The sequence below is a fragment of the Protopterus annectens genome, chromosome 4.part0, assembly GCF_019279795.1.
Source record: "Protopterus annectens isolate FY-2018-M chromosome 4.part0, PAN1.0, whole genome shotgun sequence".
Taxonomy (NCBI): Eukaryota; Metazoa; Chordata; order Ceratodontiformes; family Protopteridae; genus Protopterus; species Protopterus annectens.
In genome coordinates, this window is record NC_056733.1 from 927,547,860 (window position 1) to 927,565,064 (window position 17,205).

The following is a 17,205-nucleotide window of genomic DNA, read 5'->3' on the forward strand; positions in this document are numbered from 1 at the left end:
GTGATTTTACTAATTGCTTCATTGTTTTATGTACTGCTCCTCTGGAGGTCAGCACATGGCCGACAAGAGTCCTTGGACCATCCCAGTTTCTTGCTTGAGATGCTCATTCAGGTTACCAAATTCCTAAATAAAATAAACTGCATTTGGAAGTCTTAAGTTTGGTGAACGCATGTAGAAAAGAAAGGATCCCGAGCAGTTTCTTTGCTGGTGCCACTTATGGGATTTTTACAGGAAATACTGAAGTGTTGCTAGAGTCAAAGCTCAAGAGAGATGTTGACAAAAAAGTCTTTTGGCTTTTCCTCGTTAGGAGTCGCCACAGCGGAACTCTGGTATGCTAATAATTGGCAGTGGATATTTAAGGTGCCAAGTTGCCAGCCCAACCTTCAAAAAAGGCACACCCATTCACGCACCTACCTGCATGTCTTTAAATGTCACTCGACCACAGGGAAGACATGCAGACTCCACACAGAAGGTGCTCCAGCTGAGAATTGAACAGGAGAACCTCTTACTGTGAGGCGACAATGCTACCCGCTGCACCACTGCAGATGTTGACAAACTCCTTGCCAATATAGGAACCACAGATGATGACATCTGTAAAAGAAATTCTGTATTCAGGTGTGTTAGGGAGAGGGTCACTCAGTCTTCAGCTTACCTAAGGATCCTGCTACAAGAGGAGGCTGAGGTCCATCACTCAGTTTACATAAGTCAATAACAGATGCTGACAACCAAATGAACAGATGCAAGTGTTTTCATTTTTTTTTTAATGGAAACTTTTTCAGTGAAAGCCAGAGCACAACCTCCCTTCATTCTCCTCACAGACTTGCGAGCACTTGACAGACTGGTGTGGGACTGGTGTGGGACAGACCAGATGTTTGTTGTCCTCTTCACTACTGCCCAGCCATCGGTTTTCTCCTGCCTCACGCTGACAGTGAGCGTCACCCCAACTTACAGTTCCATTTTTTTTAACCCTCTCTCGCCACAATCTGTATGCCAAACAACCATTTAAGATGTACTCCTAACATCACATAACTGCATACATCTGTGCAACCCAAATCTCCATTTACCCTACAAATGCCATCTGACCCCTGACTAGTACTTACAAACTTATCCAACTCTCCCATGTACATAATTTTCCTCAATACCCTCACGCATGTCCCACTCACTGTTTAGCAGCTTCATGTCTCTATCCATTACTGTCACTTAAATTTCCAAAACTCCAAAATGTGTACATGTACACGTTACCCAGCTGCACTCCTCCAAACATCTTTCTAAGATCACGTTTACCAAACCACCCTGCACTACAAGTAACCGGCACACAGAACGGCAGTGTTTCATAGATGAGATGGATACTCTACTAACGCTCAGCACAAATGACAAGGTCAAGGGAATGCAGACCTGCCCCCTTCCCAACTGACATTGTCCAATCAAATCCCTCAACTGAAGTTACCAACTTTGGGATGCACCCACTTAAAGCCAAATACAAGTAACCTGATCTAGGGATGACACTTCTTTCCAAGAATGCAGCTTGCATTTGCTTTACATCAACATCAACACACTTGTTCAAGTTTGACATGACTTACCATGTTCTCCTTTGGCCAATTTGTTTGGCACAGTGTGGAAATGCAGAAGTTTTATTAGACGAGCTGTGGCTGTTGGTAAATCTTCCTGGCACCATTCAGCATCAAGTTCACACTCTGGTTTCAACAATCGTAATGTCACATGGCCAGTGAGTATACCTAACAAATGGAATTCCACAGAAGCATTATGAGAACTACAACACTGGTGGCAGAAAACAACATGTGTCTTTGTTAACAGTAATTACTGAAGAATGCAGTGTATATTAAAAATAAGAAAAAACACACAAATGTTCAAAAATTGGCCTCAAATCTAGGCCTGCACCAACTCCAAAATCTTCTAAGCAGAAATTTAACACAGGTAACAATGACAAATACAACATCTAATCAACCTTGTTAAAGAAAATGGTGGCATAAACATTGTTGCTGGAAAGCCTGTTCTGCTCCTAGAATTGTTGTCTGTCTAACCTGCAGTGCTTGGAGAACCTGGCATCCAGAATCACAAAGGCTTTTCGGGCCTAAAAGAGGTGTGAAAGAGAAACCAGAAAAAATGTCCCTGAGAATCGTTCACTAGCAATTAAGACAGTAAAAATGGTCATCAATAAGAGAGAATTCCTCAACAGGCCACTTAGCTTTTGAAAATCTTTGCAAACTGGAGCTCTGGCACTAAAATGGACCAAGAGTTAGCAAAATTCCATGTCAAGCTTATATCCTCACCAAAATAGAGCTGAAGGTGGTGTAGGCTGCTCAATTCTTTGCCAAAGATGCAGCCTTACATGGTGTGGGTTGATCAAATCTTTGCCAAAGATGCAGCCTTACATGGTGTGGGTTGATCAAATCTTTGCCAAAGATGCAGCCTTACATGGTGTGGGTTGATCAAATCTTTTGCCAAAGATGCAGCCTTACATGGTGTGAGCTGATCAAATCTTTTGCCAAAGATGCAGCCTTACATCCCAGATCTGGTAAGGGGATAGATAACCCATGTGTTTGGCTGGACAGGGGGATATCTCCTGCAGCCAGTTCCCATGCGTCATGAAGGCCACATCAGTGATCGGAACAAAACTCATTGGCTGTGAACAGTGAACTAATGTCAACTGGACTATTGATTTCCCACTCCCGTGTAACCCTCCCATATTAGTTTACTCTACAGTGTACAGCTGTATGTCAACTGGACTATTGATTTCCCACTGCTGCGTAACTCTCCAATATTATTTTACTCTACAGTGTACAGCTATGTTGCCTGTATAAGACTCTACATCTATACAGATGTTGCTTATAATTAAAAGATTTCTTTAAGATTAACTCATGTTTCATATATAGAAGCTTTTCTCCCCAAGCCTGTGCTGAAAACGGGTATTTGCATATAACCACTCAATTATCCTAGTAAAAAAATGCTAATAAATTATAAATGAAAATAAAACAAATGAGAAAGTAAGCCACACCACCTTTGTCTCACTTTCTGTACCTGAAAAGCCACCCACAAGTACACCCACTTGCACCCCAGGAATATAAATATGAGTACAATATGAATATGGCACCTTCTCAGCAGGACTACCAGCAGGTTCAGTCCTGGGACATGTACTCTTTCCATATTCAGTTGCAAGATAAAAAGCAATACGACTTCAATTTAGAATTTATTATGAAAGTTGTTGGCAGATATAAAAAATTATATGCAAAAAAAAAAAAAAAAACACTTCTATTACGTTTTTAAGCACACATTAGACCACAAGATCAACCCTCTCACTAAGCATTGCTGACCAGATGGTTCACATTTACTTTTAGTTACAAAACAAACATCAGGAAATGACAAATCTACATTAACAGCCCACAGACAATTACGGCTATTATATAAACATTAAAACCTAATTCCCACACAATCCAGGAAAGCCGTGGCATTAAAAGTGATGTTGCCTAAATAAGATTACTGTTTACACTTCTTTGCTCTACACAGCCAAAAACATCTATAAGCAGAAAGTCACAGTGAACAGAATATGCAGATTTGTCACTCCAAAAAGCAAAATGCTAACAACTGCCAAGGTCACTCTCTTGCTTAAGTGCCCCACATACATATTACTAACCTGCTCCTTCTGTCCGCCACTAGCACACAAAAATAGAGTTGTGTACACTTACCATAAATGTAGATGTTAGAGTGTATTCACTGTTGCAGTCATTACATTTGGGTTATCTGCTTGCAGGTAGCCCTCAGTCGACATGATTAGCAAAGTCTTGGGTCCTGCGTCAGTTGCTGTCCCTTCTTCCATGACATCCGGTCATCAGGGGTATAAAACATGCAGCCGACGCTATTACATCAGTTTTTCTTGCCCCAGATGTCAGGTGCCCCCCTAATGGGAAGCAATTAAATTAAAAAGTACAAAGATATACCTCCAACAAAAAAGCAAATACACCAAAAAGGCTTTTAAGCATAGTAAAGGAAAGCAGAGGTATAGCCAAAAGAAGTTAGGAGGCTGGAGGGAGAGTAACTAGGATTGCAACAGTGAATACACTCAAACATCTACATTTATGGTAAGTGTACACAACTGTACTATGTTCTTCATATTTCACTGTTGTAGTCATTACATTTGGGTAGATTCCCAAAGCTATGGTTGGGAGGAGAAATTTAGATAGCATTAGGACCAGCTATAAGGCCCTGCAAGACTGCAGTGGTAAAGCCAGCTCTGGATTTAGAGAAAATTGGCAAATGATAATGCTTGGTGAAAGTATGTACAGAACTCCAGGTAGCAGCTTCTAGGATGTCCCTGGTAGGGACGCCTCTGAGAAAGGCTGTTGAGGTAGATGCAGCCCTGGTGGAGTGAGGTCTGATCCCCTGGGGGATAGGTTTTCCATGGTGCTTATAGCAAAAATGAATGCAATGGCTTATCCATTTAGAAATGGTTTGCTTTGAAATAGCCTTCCCTCTGCTCCTGCAGCAAATGCCACCAGCAGTTGTTCAGATTTCCTTTGAGGTTTAGTCCTGTCCAAAAAGAATCTAAGTTGTCTGTGCACATCTAAGGAAGGCAGTATCCACTCCCCTTTATTCTGTGGATTGGGAAAGAAGGTTGGCAAATGAATGGACTGATTAAGAGCCACACTGGATATCACCTTGGGCATGAAGGATGGATTGGTTCTGAGGGACACAATATCCGCATGAAAGATGATTAAATGCTCCCCTGCTACAAGGGCCTGTAATTCAGATACCCTTTCTAGCTGAAGTGATTGCTAAAAGGAAAGCTGTTTTCCAAGAAATAAATTTTAAGCCTGCAGTAGCAGCTGGCTCAAAAGTAGGTAGAGTGAGTTTCTCCAAGACAAAGTTAAGGTCCCAGGCTGGGGTAGGAGCTCTCCTACGTGGTCTCAAATTTTGGCCCCTCTGAGGAACTTCCTTGAGCAGTGGATGAGAGAAGAGGGGAGGTTCTGTGTTATAATGAGCTGAAATGGCTGAGGCGTGGATTTTAATGGAGGAAAAAGACAGGCCCTTGTGAAACATCTCAGTTAAGTATTGTAAAATCTGAGGTAAATTGGGAGCTGCTGTGCTCATCCCTTGAGACTGGTTCCAGGCACAGAATCTTTTCCATTTTTCAGCATAAGATTTTCTAGTGCTAGGCCTCCTTGCCTCTAAAATGATATCCATCACAGGTTTGCTGAGGGATGGTAAAGGAGAGATTACGTAATTAGCCAGGCTGCAAGGTTCACTGTTAGAAGCTGAGGGAGCAGAATCTGGTTCTTCTGCTGAGACAGCAGGGAAGGAGTCTGAGGCTGGTGCCATGGAGATAACAGTGACGCACTGCGCCAGAGGGGGTACCAGTGTTGGCGCGGCCAAACTGGAGCAATCAACATCATCCTTGGTTTGTCCTGCTTGATTTTTAGTAGTACTTTGGAGAGCAGAGGCAGAGGAAGAAAGGCATAGACTGATAGGTTTTTCCCGCTGAAGGACACAGCATCCACTTTCCAGGCTTGTTTGTGGGGAGTCCTTGTGCAAAATTTGTTCAACTGGTAGTTCTGGGGAGAAGCAAACAGGTCTATATCTGGGCTCCCTCATTTGCCTGTCAAAATGTTGAAAATCCTTGGTTCCAGTTTCCACTCGTGTAGGTCCATGAGGTTTCTGCTTAGTCCGTCTGCCAGTGTATTTAATTTTCCTGGCAGAAATTGAGCTTGTAGGTGCACTTGGTAGCTCAAGGCTGTGTTCCACAATGCCATGGCTAATCTGCAGAAGGGGTAAGAATGTGTACCCCCCTGCTTGTTTATGTACCACATAACAGTGGTGTTTGCCCATCTTAACCATTAGTTGTCCTGGAAGAATGTGGTCCTTTAAGGCTGTCAGAGCATTTTGTACAGCTAACATTTCTTTTTGATTGATATGAAGGTGCATTTGACTTGGGTTCCCCTTTGCCCTGAATGCACTTCCATGTCAGGTGAGCCCCCCATGCATAGTCTAATGCATCTGTTGTTAGGGTTTAGGCGGCAGGGGGTGGTGTGAATGGTAGTCCCTTGTTTTGGTGGCAGGCCTCTGCCCACCAAAGGAACTCTAGGCGTAGGCAAGGTAGGATAGGGATCATTGTTTCTAGGTTTTGAGACTGCTGACACCATAGGCTTTTTAGATACCACTGTAGTTTCCTCATATGCAGTCTTGCATATGAAATTAGAAGAATGCAGGAGGCCATGAACCCCAAGGCTTGCAGTATTTGTCTTGCAGATAGCAGGGTTTTTGCGGCCACTTGTTTGAAGTAGGTTGTCAAATGAATTTGTTTCTCTGGCGTGAGGTAAGCCATCTGGGAAGTTGTATTCAAGCTTGCTCCCAGGAATATAATTTGACAGGGTACCAGGTGTGATTTCTTTTCGTTTATGGTGTACCCCAGACAAGTTAAAACCCTTTGTACAAAGGCCACATGATGCAAAAGTATGTCCTGGCTTTCTGCCTGAATTAGACAATCGTCCAGGTATGGGCATATTAGAATATTTCTTTGCCTGCAAAATGCGATAACTGGAGCTAGGCACATTGTGAATATCCTGGGTGCAGTAGATAAGCCAAAGGGCAGTGCAGAGAACTGATAGTGCGTGTAGCCTGCTTGGAAGCATAGGTATCTTCTGCAAGATTCCCTGATTGGGATGTGCAAGTATGCTTCTTTTAAATCTAGTGTTGCCAACCAGGCATCTTTGCCTAGCATAGGAAGTCATTGGTGAAGAGTCAGCATCTTGAATTCTGGAATCTCCAAAAAGGTGTTTAGAGTAGACAGGTCCAGGATAGGACGCCATGAATTGTCTTTTCTGGGTACCAGGAAAAGTCTCGAGTAGAAACCTTGTGCCTTTTCCTCTTCTGGTACCAGTTGAACAGCCCCCATGCTTAGGAGAGAAAGTACTTGTTTTTGGGCCTCTGCCTAATGATTTGGGAGTAGGTCCGGCCACCTGCTTGGTGTTGGCAACATGTGGAAGTGACATCTGTATCCCTGGGACACTATTTAAAACCCATTTGTCCTGGGTAAAGAGTTCCCAATTCTTTGCATGAAGAGCAATCTTTCCCCCCAAAGGGGCAATCAGTTAATAAGTGCTTGGAAATTTTAAAAGAAAGTCATTGAGACAATTTACCATATAGGGGAGTCTTATTATTCCTAGATTTGGAAGTGGCGGCCCCCCCACTGCTTATGGGACTGAAATCTGGGGTTTTTGCTGTGTCTGGGTTTGGCTTGAGAAGACCTGGAAGGGGCTGGAAAGGACCAATTCTTAGATGGCCAGTGCCTACTAAATCTAGGAGGCCGAACTTGTAAGAAATCTAACAGTTTGCATAGATTTAGCTTTATCTTCCATCTTTTTAAGAACTTCCACAGCCTTGTTGCCAAACAGGCGGTCCTGATTTAAAGGAGCATCCAACAATTTAGCTTTAACATGATCAGGCAAGGATTGCTCCTTAAGCCAAGCATGCCTTCTGAGCATAGACCCAGTAATAGCAGCCCTGCAAGAGGCCTGTAATGAATCAAAACCACATTGCAAAGTATGTTTTCCAACCTGTTCAGCAGAATGCATTAAATCCTGTAATTCTTTATTTTCCATACAGTCAGGAATCAACATCATTTTCTGTTTAAGCAGTCCAATAACATGTTGCTGATACTTTAACATATGAAGCTGGCAGTTTAAAGCCCTAATGGCCAAGGTTGCAGAAGTGTAAACCTTCTTACCCCATCTATCCAGCGCCCAGGAGTCTCTATCAGAAGGGGTAGGATTTTTAGCAATAAAAGCCATAATGCCCTTGGGCCCCTGTGAAATAGTCTCTGGATCTGCAATAGGATTTTTAAAAAGAAACTTGTGAGACTCAGGGACTCTGTAGTATCGGTCAGGTTTTCTGGGAGCAGGAGGCAGGGAATCAGGGGCCAAACTAGATTCCGAAAAAGCATCAACAATGTCTAGTACAGGAGGAATAGCTAAAGACCTATGCTGAGGTAGGAGAAGGAAATCCCTAAGCCTCTTTTTTGAGACAGAAAAATCCTGGCTTTCCCAGTAGAAATGCTCCCTTAAAGTATGTAAGGTTTCCCCAAAAGAAAAATCCTCAGGAGGGGAAGCAGAGGGAAAGCAGTCCTCTGCATCAGAATCTTCATAAGTAGGTAAGGGCAAATCCAGATAATCAGAAGAATCAGAAAAAAAACAGAATCCTGATCAGAAGATTCATAATCAACTTCAGTCCTAGGCCTCTTAGAAGGGAGGGGGGGGCTGGCTACCCCTGATTAGAGTTATTAGATCTTCAGCCATTCTTATCATTTGTTTTTTAGGCACAGAGGCCTGAGCATGTGGCCTGGGTGTCTGTTTTTTAGGCATGGATTGAGATTTAGGCCCAAGTAAAAAAGAAGGCGTCAGTTTAATATGCAAGTCCGTAGGCCTGAATACACCCTCAGAAGCCGGTGCTTGCACAGCGGCTCCGGACCCATCCAAGGTAGAGACATCTGCAGGTTCCATAGTTGAAGCATCTCGTGGCATACCGGACTCCGGATGGGTCTCAGTAGAGGCCTGTGAATCAGAAGTAGTGGGTATCAGGGGCGAAAGTGTCTCACTGAGTACCGGCAAACTGGCGACTTTCTTAGGAGAAGCATTGTCTGCAGTTTTGGACCATGGCGGCCTGTCTCTGTCTTTATCTTTGCGTTTTTTCGTAATCCCGGTAGTCGGATGGCTAACAGATGACATTTCTGGTTAATTAAACCAAGAACCGAAATATTTAGAGGCGAAAATATACAGACAACGGCTAGTGCATTGATTAAAGCACAAAACCGACAGCAAGGTACGTCGTGGTCAGGAACTAGGCAAGGAATACAGTATGAATGAAAATCTTTATGAGGTATTTGATTTCCACAAGTAATGCAATTATTTACTTTTACTGACAACAGTAAGGAGCAAGAAAAAGTTTCCCCAAATGGGGTACTTAGCTTTAGGTGAAGACTTCGGTTCTGAAACTCGAAAACGAAAATTTCAGGAGTCGGCCAACCGGCACTTGCGAACTGCTTCTGCTTCAGGCACCACACGGCAAGAAAGACTGATGTACTGGCGTCGGCTGCATGTTTTATACCCCTGATGACCTGACGTCATGGAAGAAGGGACAGCAACCGACACAAGACCAAGACTTTGTTAATCAGGCAGACTGAGGGCTACCTACAAGCAGATAACCCAAATGTAATGACGGCAACAGTGAAACACGAAGAACATCTACACAGACACAGCAGTTATTCCATTCACCCATACTCAGAAAATGCAATATTACCATCAAGGCCACAATTCTCCAAAACAATACAAGAAAATGTACTCAAAGCTTGCACCAGCAGCTTGGAACTCATTACCTCAAAACATTAATGCAATACAGAAATTAACCACATTTAAACAGCAGCTAACTAAATTTCTAGCAATGAATGCAAGTGCTGCTATTTTAACACTGGCTGAAACCGGACTTCAGGCACAGTCAAGCAGCAAATTACATACAGCAAACTGAATGACGCATCACACTTGACTCGCATACTTCTAAGCTGTAAAAACTTAATTTTCATTACCATAATAAGTTGTTACTGTTACTAGTCTGTTGATATAACAATTACTTACCTCATTTACTGTGGCATCCACTGACAGCTCACATGTTCTGTCCGTATAGATTTACTACTACGTTCTGACAAGTTCTATAACACAAATGTACTTCTGCTGAACTTAGTAAATTCCACATTAGCCTTGTTCATGGTTGAAAATGATCTCTGGACTAGCCCACAACAGACTGGTTGACAAAGTAAATAAGAAAAAAAACACGCAGAAATAGTTTTCCCCACCAAGGAAGGGAGCACATTTGTGTGGCAACTTAAAATATCTGTAAATGTTTGGGTACGTTCTACTGTAGTTATGACATAGGACGTCATGCCTTAAGTGGCAGAAGAACATTTTAGCTTTCTAAGCTCTGCACCCTTCCCCTGGATGTCAGGACATCAGTGGAATAAGAGGAACATCTTCCCATGCCATTTTTACCTTACTTGCCCTGAGTGACTTGGGAGGCAAGAATCACCAAAGATAAAAAAAAAAAAAAAAATCACCAGGGGAAAAACCATGCAGAAGACCTGCAAGTCATCTTTCCAGGTCACAGGTCATCTCTGACAAAGATAAGCATTTAGGGTACCAGAGAGAAAAGGTAGGAGAGAGAGTGACTGGGGTGCTCACTCAAACCCGCTGATAACTCCAGAAAACAAAGAGGTGGGAGGATATTGGCACTGCAAAAGTAAATGTATTGCAACATGTTTAAATCCTGCAAAACTACACTAAGGTCATAATGGTTCACTGTTGCAGGAATGACACTTGGGAAGCCTCCCCAAGCTACTGTGCCAGTAGGTGTCTGGCCTTGAGCAGGAGTATCCTGTAAGAGGTGATGTTGGATGGCTGTTGCAAGAATGACACTTGGGAAGCTTCCCAAAGCTGTTGGACTAGTGAGTGCCGAGCCCTGAGCAGGAGTGGTCTGCAGGAGGTGCTGTAGGATTGGCTGTGGCAAACAGTGCCCTACCTCTACAGAACATGTCCAGAGTACAGGTCATGGAGAAGATGTGGACATGACTATGTAGCTACTTCCAAAATGGCCTGAACAGTGGCTCCTCTCAGAAATGCAAAGGTGTCTGCTGGGACCCTAGTGAAGTGGAGTCTAATCTGCATTGGTACAGCCCTGTCAAGAAAGGAAGCATCAGAAAGCAAATGCAGCATGCTAGTCACTCTCACACACTGTTTGCAGACAGGATTCCCCCTCACTCCTCTTTGCAAAGGGCAAGCTGTTCAGTCATTCTTTTGGTTCTGCCCAAGGAATATCAACTGCACATGCATATCAAAGGAGTGCAAAATCCTCTTTTCTGTTTTTTTGGGGAGTTCTGATACAAATGTAGCCATTCAGATATGGCAAACATGCACCCTGACCCTATCCTTATAGAAAACAAAGGACAGTTCTCTACACATCACTGTTTTTAATTCCAAAATTCTTCAGATAAAAGTTACTGTCATGACTAAACCAACTTTGCACATCAAACATTTTAGTGGAAGAGTAGCAGCTAGTTCAAAGCTATGCAAGGTAAACTTCTCTAGAACTTAGTGAAGGTTCTACGGTGGAATTATCCTTTTTCTGGTTTGTTTCAAATGCAGGCCTCCCTTAAAGAATAGCCTATGACAACAAAGAAGAGAGTCAGGGAGTTCCCAGAGAAGACAGGCTGAAATGACAAACATGCATGTTCGCTGAGGCATAAAATAACGGACTTGTAAAGGTCTGACAAAAAGTAAAAGTGCATGAACTCAGATGTATCAAACTAGGTTCCTACATCTATCTGGCAACAAAGGAAAACCATTTTCCATGTAGTCCGGTATGATTTTTGTAATTGACTTCCACGCCTATCATTTTATCCTCCTCTGAAAACATGCACCTGAAGTAGGCTTGTCCAACTGACAGCCCAAGGGCGACAATCCCACCTGTTAGGCTCCTCTGTGGTACTCAACCTCTGCACGATAATGTGATAACTTGTGCTTTTGTCTTAGAAATGGGAATCGTGATGCAATATCCCATAATTCCTAGCTTTGACAAGAGAAAACAGAAGTTAATCTACCATTTTGTCGTATTTTTTGTAGGCAGCTTGCAAGGGTGAGATCAGACTGCAGCAGTTTTCTTCTGCAGGTACCCCCTCCCCCTCAATTCCTGACTAGCATCCACGGGCACTGGTAACAGTACATACTTCCCACAAAAACATTCCACATTTTTTTTTTCTTAAGTTTATTACTGTGATAGTGGTACTGGTGGTGGAGAGGGCTTTAACAGCAAAAAGAACCTCAATTAAACCCCAGATCCTCTCTGGTCTGCTGTGACCTCGTGTATTTTTTTGTTTTGTTTTTTTTTTGTAGGAGGTTTGCAAACAAGCTTGGCAATTTCCCTTTGACAAGGTGGGCAGTCTGCTAGAGGAATGGAAATAGTTAATGGAGGGAGAAATTAATGGAAATGTACAGTCTCTGGTTATCTTCCTGACCAGTCTGTCTTTCATGATGACCATCTATACTTTGAAATGGAAAGATTCAACTGCTGACTGCCTCCAGAGATGGACAGTTGGGCAAGTTCTCAGGGGTCCTGTGGTCAACTCCCAGGAAGAGGGCTATAAAATCTCTGATTCTGCATGCATTCCCTCTGCCTCTAGAAGGGTGTCCATTTGACAAATTCTGTGGTCTTGGGAATTTGTGCCCAAATGCTGCTCAAAGCTGGCTGTTGGGGCTTTCTAAACCACACATTCTTTGTAATCTTTTGACTCCTGGCAAAGGTCCATTGAAAAGGGGAGAATTTGACTCCTACAGCCACAAGTGTCTTCATTTCTTGCTTACTGTTGAAGAATATGACTTTCTCCTGGAGTCCAAACATTGAGCACCAGTCCTACACAGCATTGGCAAAAGGCAGTTATGTCATCACAAATCCAGACAGCCTTTAACAGGCATGCCTCCTCATTGCTTTGTTTGACTCAGCTCCTCCCACTGCTCCATCCTCTACATTACAGATAAGCCACATGGACAGTGAAGAAATGCTTGCCACTGTTGCCACCTGTGACTCTGACTTGCACTGTAACTCACTACAATGGTCTTCTTACCTGGATCCAACAGAGAGCAAGCCACATGGACCAGGTAATTCAATGCTGAGAATGGAAATGCACCTGACAGGTAGACGTACTTGCCTATTAAAGCCATGTCTTGAGAATCTCTATCTGGGGGATAGATCAAAGTTCACTCACCTGAGGGGTCCTCTCCTGAAAGCAGCTTTCACCACAATAGAGTATTCATGGGATCCTCAATCCATACATGACTGTCAGAGATGAGATTATCTTGTTCAGTTTTGTTTGGATGGGATCAGATGCGTTTTTGTCAAGCCTTGTCCACTTTCTATCATGTGATCGATGACAGGGACCAACCACGATAAAAGAAATGTACACTGAAAGGCTTCTTACAGAATTACTTCAAGAACATTTTGGTCAGTTGGCCAATAACTACCAGTCTCATACGCTCTAAGATTGAGGCCTGTCTTCCCCTTCTTTCTGGGTTGAAGCACCCCATTGTCGAGGCCTGTATGTACCTTGTGGTTGACCTCTGCCTCTTGGACGTCTGTATCTGCCCCTTTGAGGTCTGGCTGAAACTGGAAAGGACCAATTCTTTGTTGGCCTATTTCTGCTAAATCGAGGAGGCTGAACCTGTAAGAAATCCTTCACCGTTTGCATAGATTTTGCTTTATCCTCCATTTTCTTTAATACCTCTTCTGCCTTAACTCCAAATAAAACATCCTGCTGCAAGGGTGCATCCAATATTTTTGCTTTAACATGATCTGGTACAGTCTGTTCTTTTAACCAAGCAAGTCTTCTAATGACGGACCCTGTAACTGCTGCTCTACAGGAGACCTCTAAGGAATCAAAACCACATTGCAAAGTATGTTTTCCCACTTGTTCAGCTGCATGCAATAAATCCTGCATTTCCTTATAGTTAAGGAAGATCTGAATTTGGAAGCATTTTTTGTTTCAACTGAGACATCAAATATTGCTGATATTTAAGCATGTGAAACTGGCAATTTAGTGCTCTCATTGCTAAAGTTGCAGATGTATAAACTTTCTTTCCCCATCTGTCTAATGCCCTGGAATCTCTGTCAGAGGAGACTGGATATTTTGCTGTAGAGGCCTTTACCCCTTTGGGACCCTGGGAAATAGTTTCAGGGTCAGCAACAGGGCTTTTATAAAGGAATTTGTGAGAGTCAGGGACTCTGTAATATCGGTCTGGCTTAATTGGAGCTGGAGGTAAAGAATCAGGATTTAAGCTTGATTCAGCATACACATCATCCACAACATCTAACACTGGCAGAATAGCAAGGGGTCTGTGTTGAGGTAATAAAAGGAAATCTCTAAGCCTTTTCTTGGATTCTGAGTAATCCTGACCCTCCCAATGGAAATGTTCCCGCATGGTATGCAAGGTTTCCTCAAAGGAATAGTCCTCTGGTGGAGAGGCTGAAGGAATGGATTCCTCAGCATCAGAATCCTCATAAGGGGGTAAAGAGTATCCAAGGTCTGAGGATGAATCTGAGGAGATGGACACCTGGTCGGATGAGTCATAGTCTGCATACTGTCTAGGCCTTTTATCAGGAGGAGGGTGGGACCCCCCCCCCCCGATCAGAGTAATTAGGTCTTCGGCCATTTTGAGCATCTGTTTCTTAGGCATGAAGGCCTGTGCTGGTGAATGCTGAAGTTGTTTGTTTGTTTTAGATTTAGCAGAAGATTTAAAGGTTAACTGAGTAGGCCTGAAAACACCCTCTGAAGCTGCGGGTTGTTCAGCTACTCCAGAGCCCTCAGAAGGGTTAGTCTCGGTAGGTCTCAAGTCAGGTGCATCCGAAGGCCCAGCCATCTCCACGTGGGAGTCAGAGGCAGCCGGTGGTTCCAAAGAAGCGGTCGTCAGGGGCTGCGAAGGAGCCTCGCTGAAAACCGGAGAACCGGCGACTGGCCTAGAAGAGGCTTCGTTGTCAGTTTTGGGCCTCGGATGCCTGTCCTTGTCTTTGTGCTCTTTGTGTATTCCAATCGTCGGTTGTTCCGACCGCATGGTGTAATTGAATTTTCTGCCAAAATAATGTCTGGCAAAATCAAACCGACGTTTAATAGTGCACTTGTTAAACCTAGCACAAAACAGACAACCAGTGACATCGTGGTCTGGGCCTAGGCATGGGATACAATAGGAACGGAAATCCTAATGAGGTATTTGCTTCCCACAAGAAATACAATTATTAACTTTTACTGACATCGGTCTGAGGCAAGAAAAAGTTTCCCCAACAGGGTACTTAGCTTTGTAGAAGGCTTAGGTTCTGGATTCGGAATGAAAATCTCAGGAGTCGGCCGACCGGCACTTGCGAACTGCTTTTGCATCGGGCACCGCGCGGCAAGAAAGACTGAAGAAAATGGCGTCGGCTGCATGTTATATACCCCTGGCGCACTAACATCAGGGAAGAAGCGATAGCAACTGACGTCAGACCCCTGGCGCACTGACATCAGGGAAGAAGCGACAGCAACCGACGCCGGACCAAGACTTTGGAACTCGGGCCGACCGCGGGACTGCCTGATGGCAGGATAACCCAAGTGTGATGACTGCAGCAGTGTAACATTATGAACATCTACCTGTCTCATACGCTCTAGTATCTCCCTGAATTAGGGCTATGAGGAAGGGACAAGGGGAAGCTTTCCTTTCCCCCAAATCATTGTCTGGGGTGAGAAACTTCACTGGTCCTCTTCACGGGTAGGTTACAAGGCTATCGGCTCAAGGGCCTACGTAAGACTAGCCAACAAGGTTCCCTGGTTTACTCCACCCAAGAAAGTTATTTTCCTGTGCCCCTGTCGAGCAGAGCCACAGAAGTGATCCCCAGGGTGTACTTCCTATTTCCCATCCACTTAACAAGATTATTCTTGAAGAGTGCTAATGAGGAACTTTGCTTGACATAGATGGTAGCTTGTTCCAGAATATGGGAAATCCCTGGGACAGGAATCTATCCCTCCAGCATGTCCTGTCTATTGTGGTGACAAGGTTTAGGTCCCTAGAGCGTGTAGCTCGGAGGGATTGGGATTTCTTTAGGTGTAACATGTCCAACAGCTCTGCGTTTGACATAGCTTTATGTGTTAGGCAGAGATCACCTCGGAGTAGGTGATATGATACGGAGTAAAGCTGGAGTTTTTTTGAGATGGTCAGTGTAGGGCATCTGTTTGAGGCCAGTAATCCTCATCGTCAGGTATGTCTGTGGCCCTTCCAGCTGCTGCAGATGTCTTGTGAGGTACATTCCAAAAGGGGCACTGTACTCTACAATGGGTCTAATGAGTGTCAAGTAGAGGGGAACAATGACCTCTTTTTCCCTAGATGATAACCCTTTGGTGATGAGGTGTGCCACGTAGAAGGATTTCCTGACTACTATGGCGATGTGATTATCAAAGGAGAGACTACTTTCCACCTGGGTCCCCAGGTCTCATCACACATTCGGCGTTAAGTAGACTGCCGCCTATGTGGTAGCTCATGAGTACAGAGTTTTTACCAACGGGTATGACAATGCACTTTTTGGCATTGAGCTTGAGGCCATGGCTCTGACACCAGGCATCTGTCTCAGTGAGGCCCTTCTGTAGGATGTCCACATCATTTGGGGACTCGACTATGGCTCCTAGTTTGCAGTCATCTGCGAATTTCATTAGCCAAAGGCCTTCTGTGTTAGCCTGTACTTCAGAGAAGTAGATACCAAACAGGAGAGGTCTCAGGACTGAGCCCTGTGGTACTCCACTTGTCACTGGTTTGAGGTCAGATTTGGAGTCTGCAACTTTTACAGTGTGGGTTCTGTCAGTGAGCCAATTGGCAACCCATCTTGTGACATAGGGATTTATACCTAGTTTAGTGAGTTTAGCTATAATTCCAGAATGGGGGATGGTATTGAAAGCCTTGGTGAGGTCAAGATAGGCTGTGTGAATCACCTTACCTTCGTCTACAGCTTTGGTGACTGCCTCAAAAAAGTGAATCAGGTTCAGAAGGCATGATCTGCCTTTCACAAACCTGAACTGGGTGGGGTCCAGAGTTTGGAGGTTACCAATGTCTTTATTTATGAGTTCCATGATGATACGTTCCATGGCCTTACAGACCAGGCTCGTCAGGCAAATAGGGCGATAGTTCCTGGGATCAGAGGTGGCTCCTCCTTTGTGGAGTGGGATAACTGTTGCTGTGCACCATTCAGTGGGCACAAAACCTGACGTGAGACTATGATTGAACATGGTGCTTAGGTGGGGTGCCAGTTCGTTCTGAAGTTCATGTAAAACGCAGCCTGGGATGCTGTCTGGTCAAATGGATGCTGTGATTTTGGCTTTAGAGTGTGCAGCTTTTACCTGCGTAGTTGTGATTACAGGGACTCTGCATTCTTTCTCTATACTTATGGGCCCTTTAGGGGCTGGGAGGGGAGTAAAGTTAGCACTGAACCTATCTGCCAAGACATTGGCAATATCAGCTGGTTCTGTAATTTTCATGCCATTGTGCTGCAACTCAGAGCAGATCTGCGTGTTGCCACTGAGATTCTTGACATAGCTAAAGAATGCTTTTTGGTTGTCCCTAGAATCAGTGGCAATTTTGTTTTCGT

At 44.0% G+C, this 17,205-nt stretch overlaps 1 protein-coding gene across 1 annotated transcript in view; it reads right to left on the reverse strand.

Annotated features, from left to right (window-relative positions):
• GCN1 (GCN1 activator of EIF2AK4) overlaps positions 1 to 17,205 on the reverse strand; it is a gene marked incomplete in the record, with an annotated part of 2,100,248 nt that overhangs the window by 1,492,343 nt on the left and 590,700 nt on the right. Inside the window, 1 exon segment of the mRNA XM_044068902.1 lies at positions 1,581 to 1,736. Coding sequence (XP_043924837.1) covers positions 1,581 to 1,736 — 156 coding nt within the window.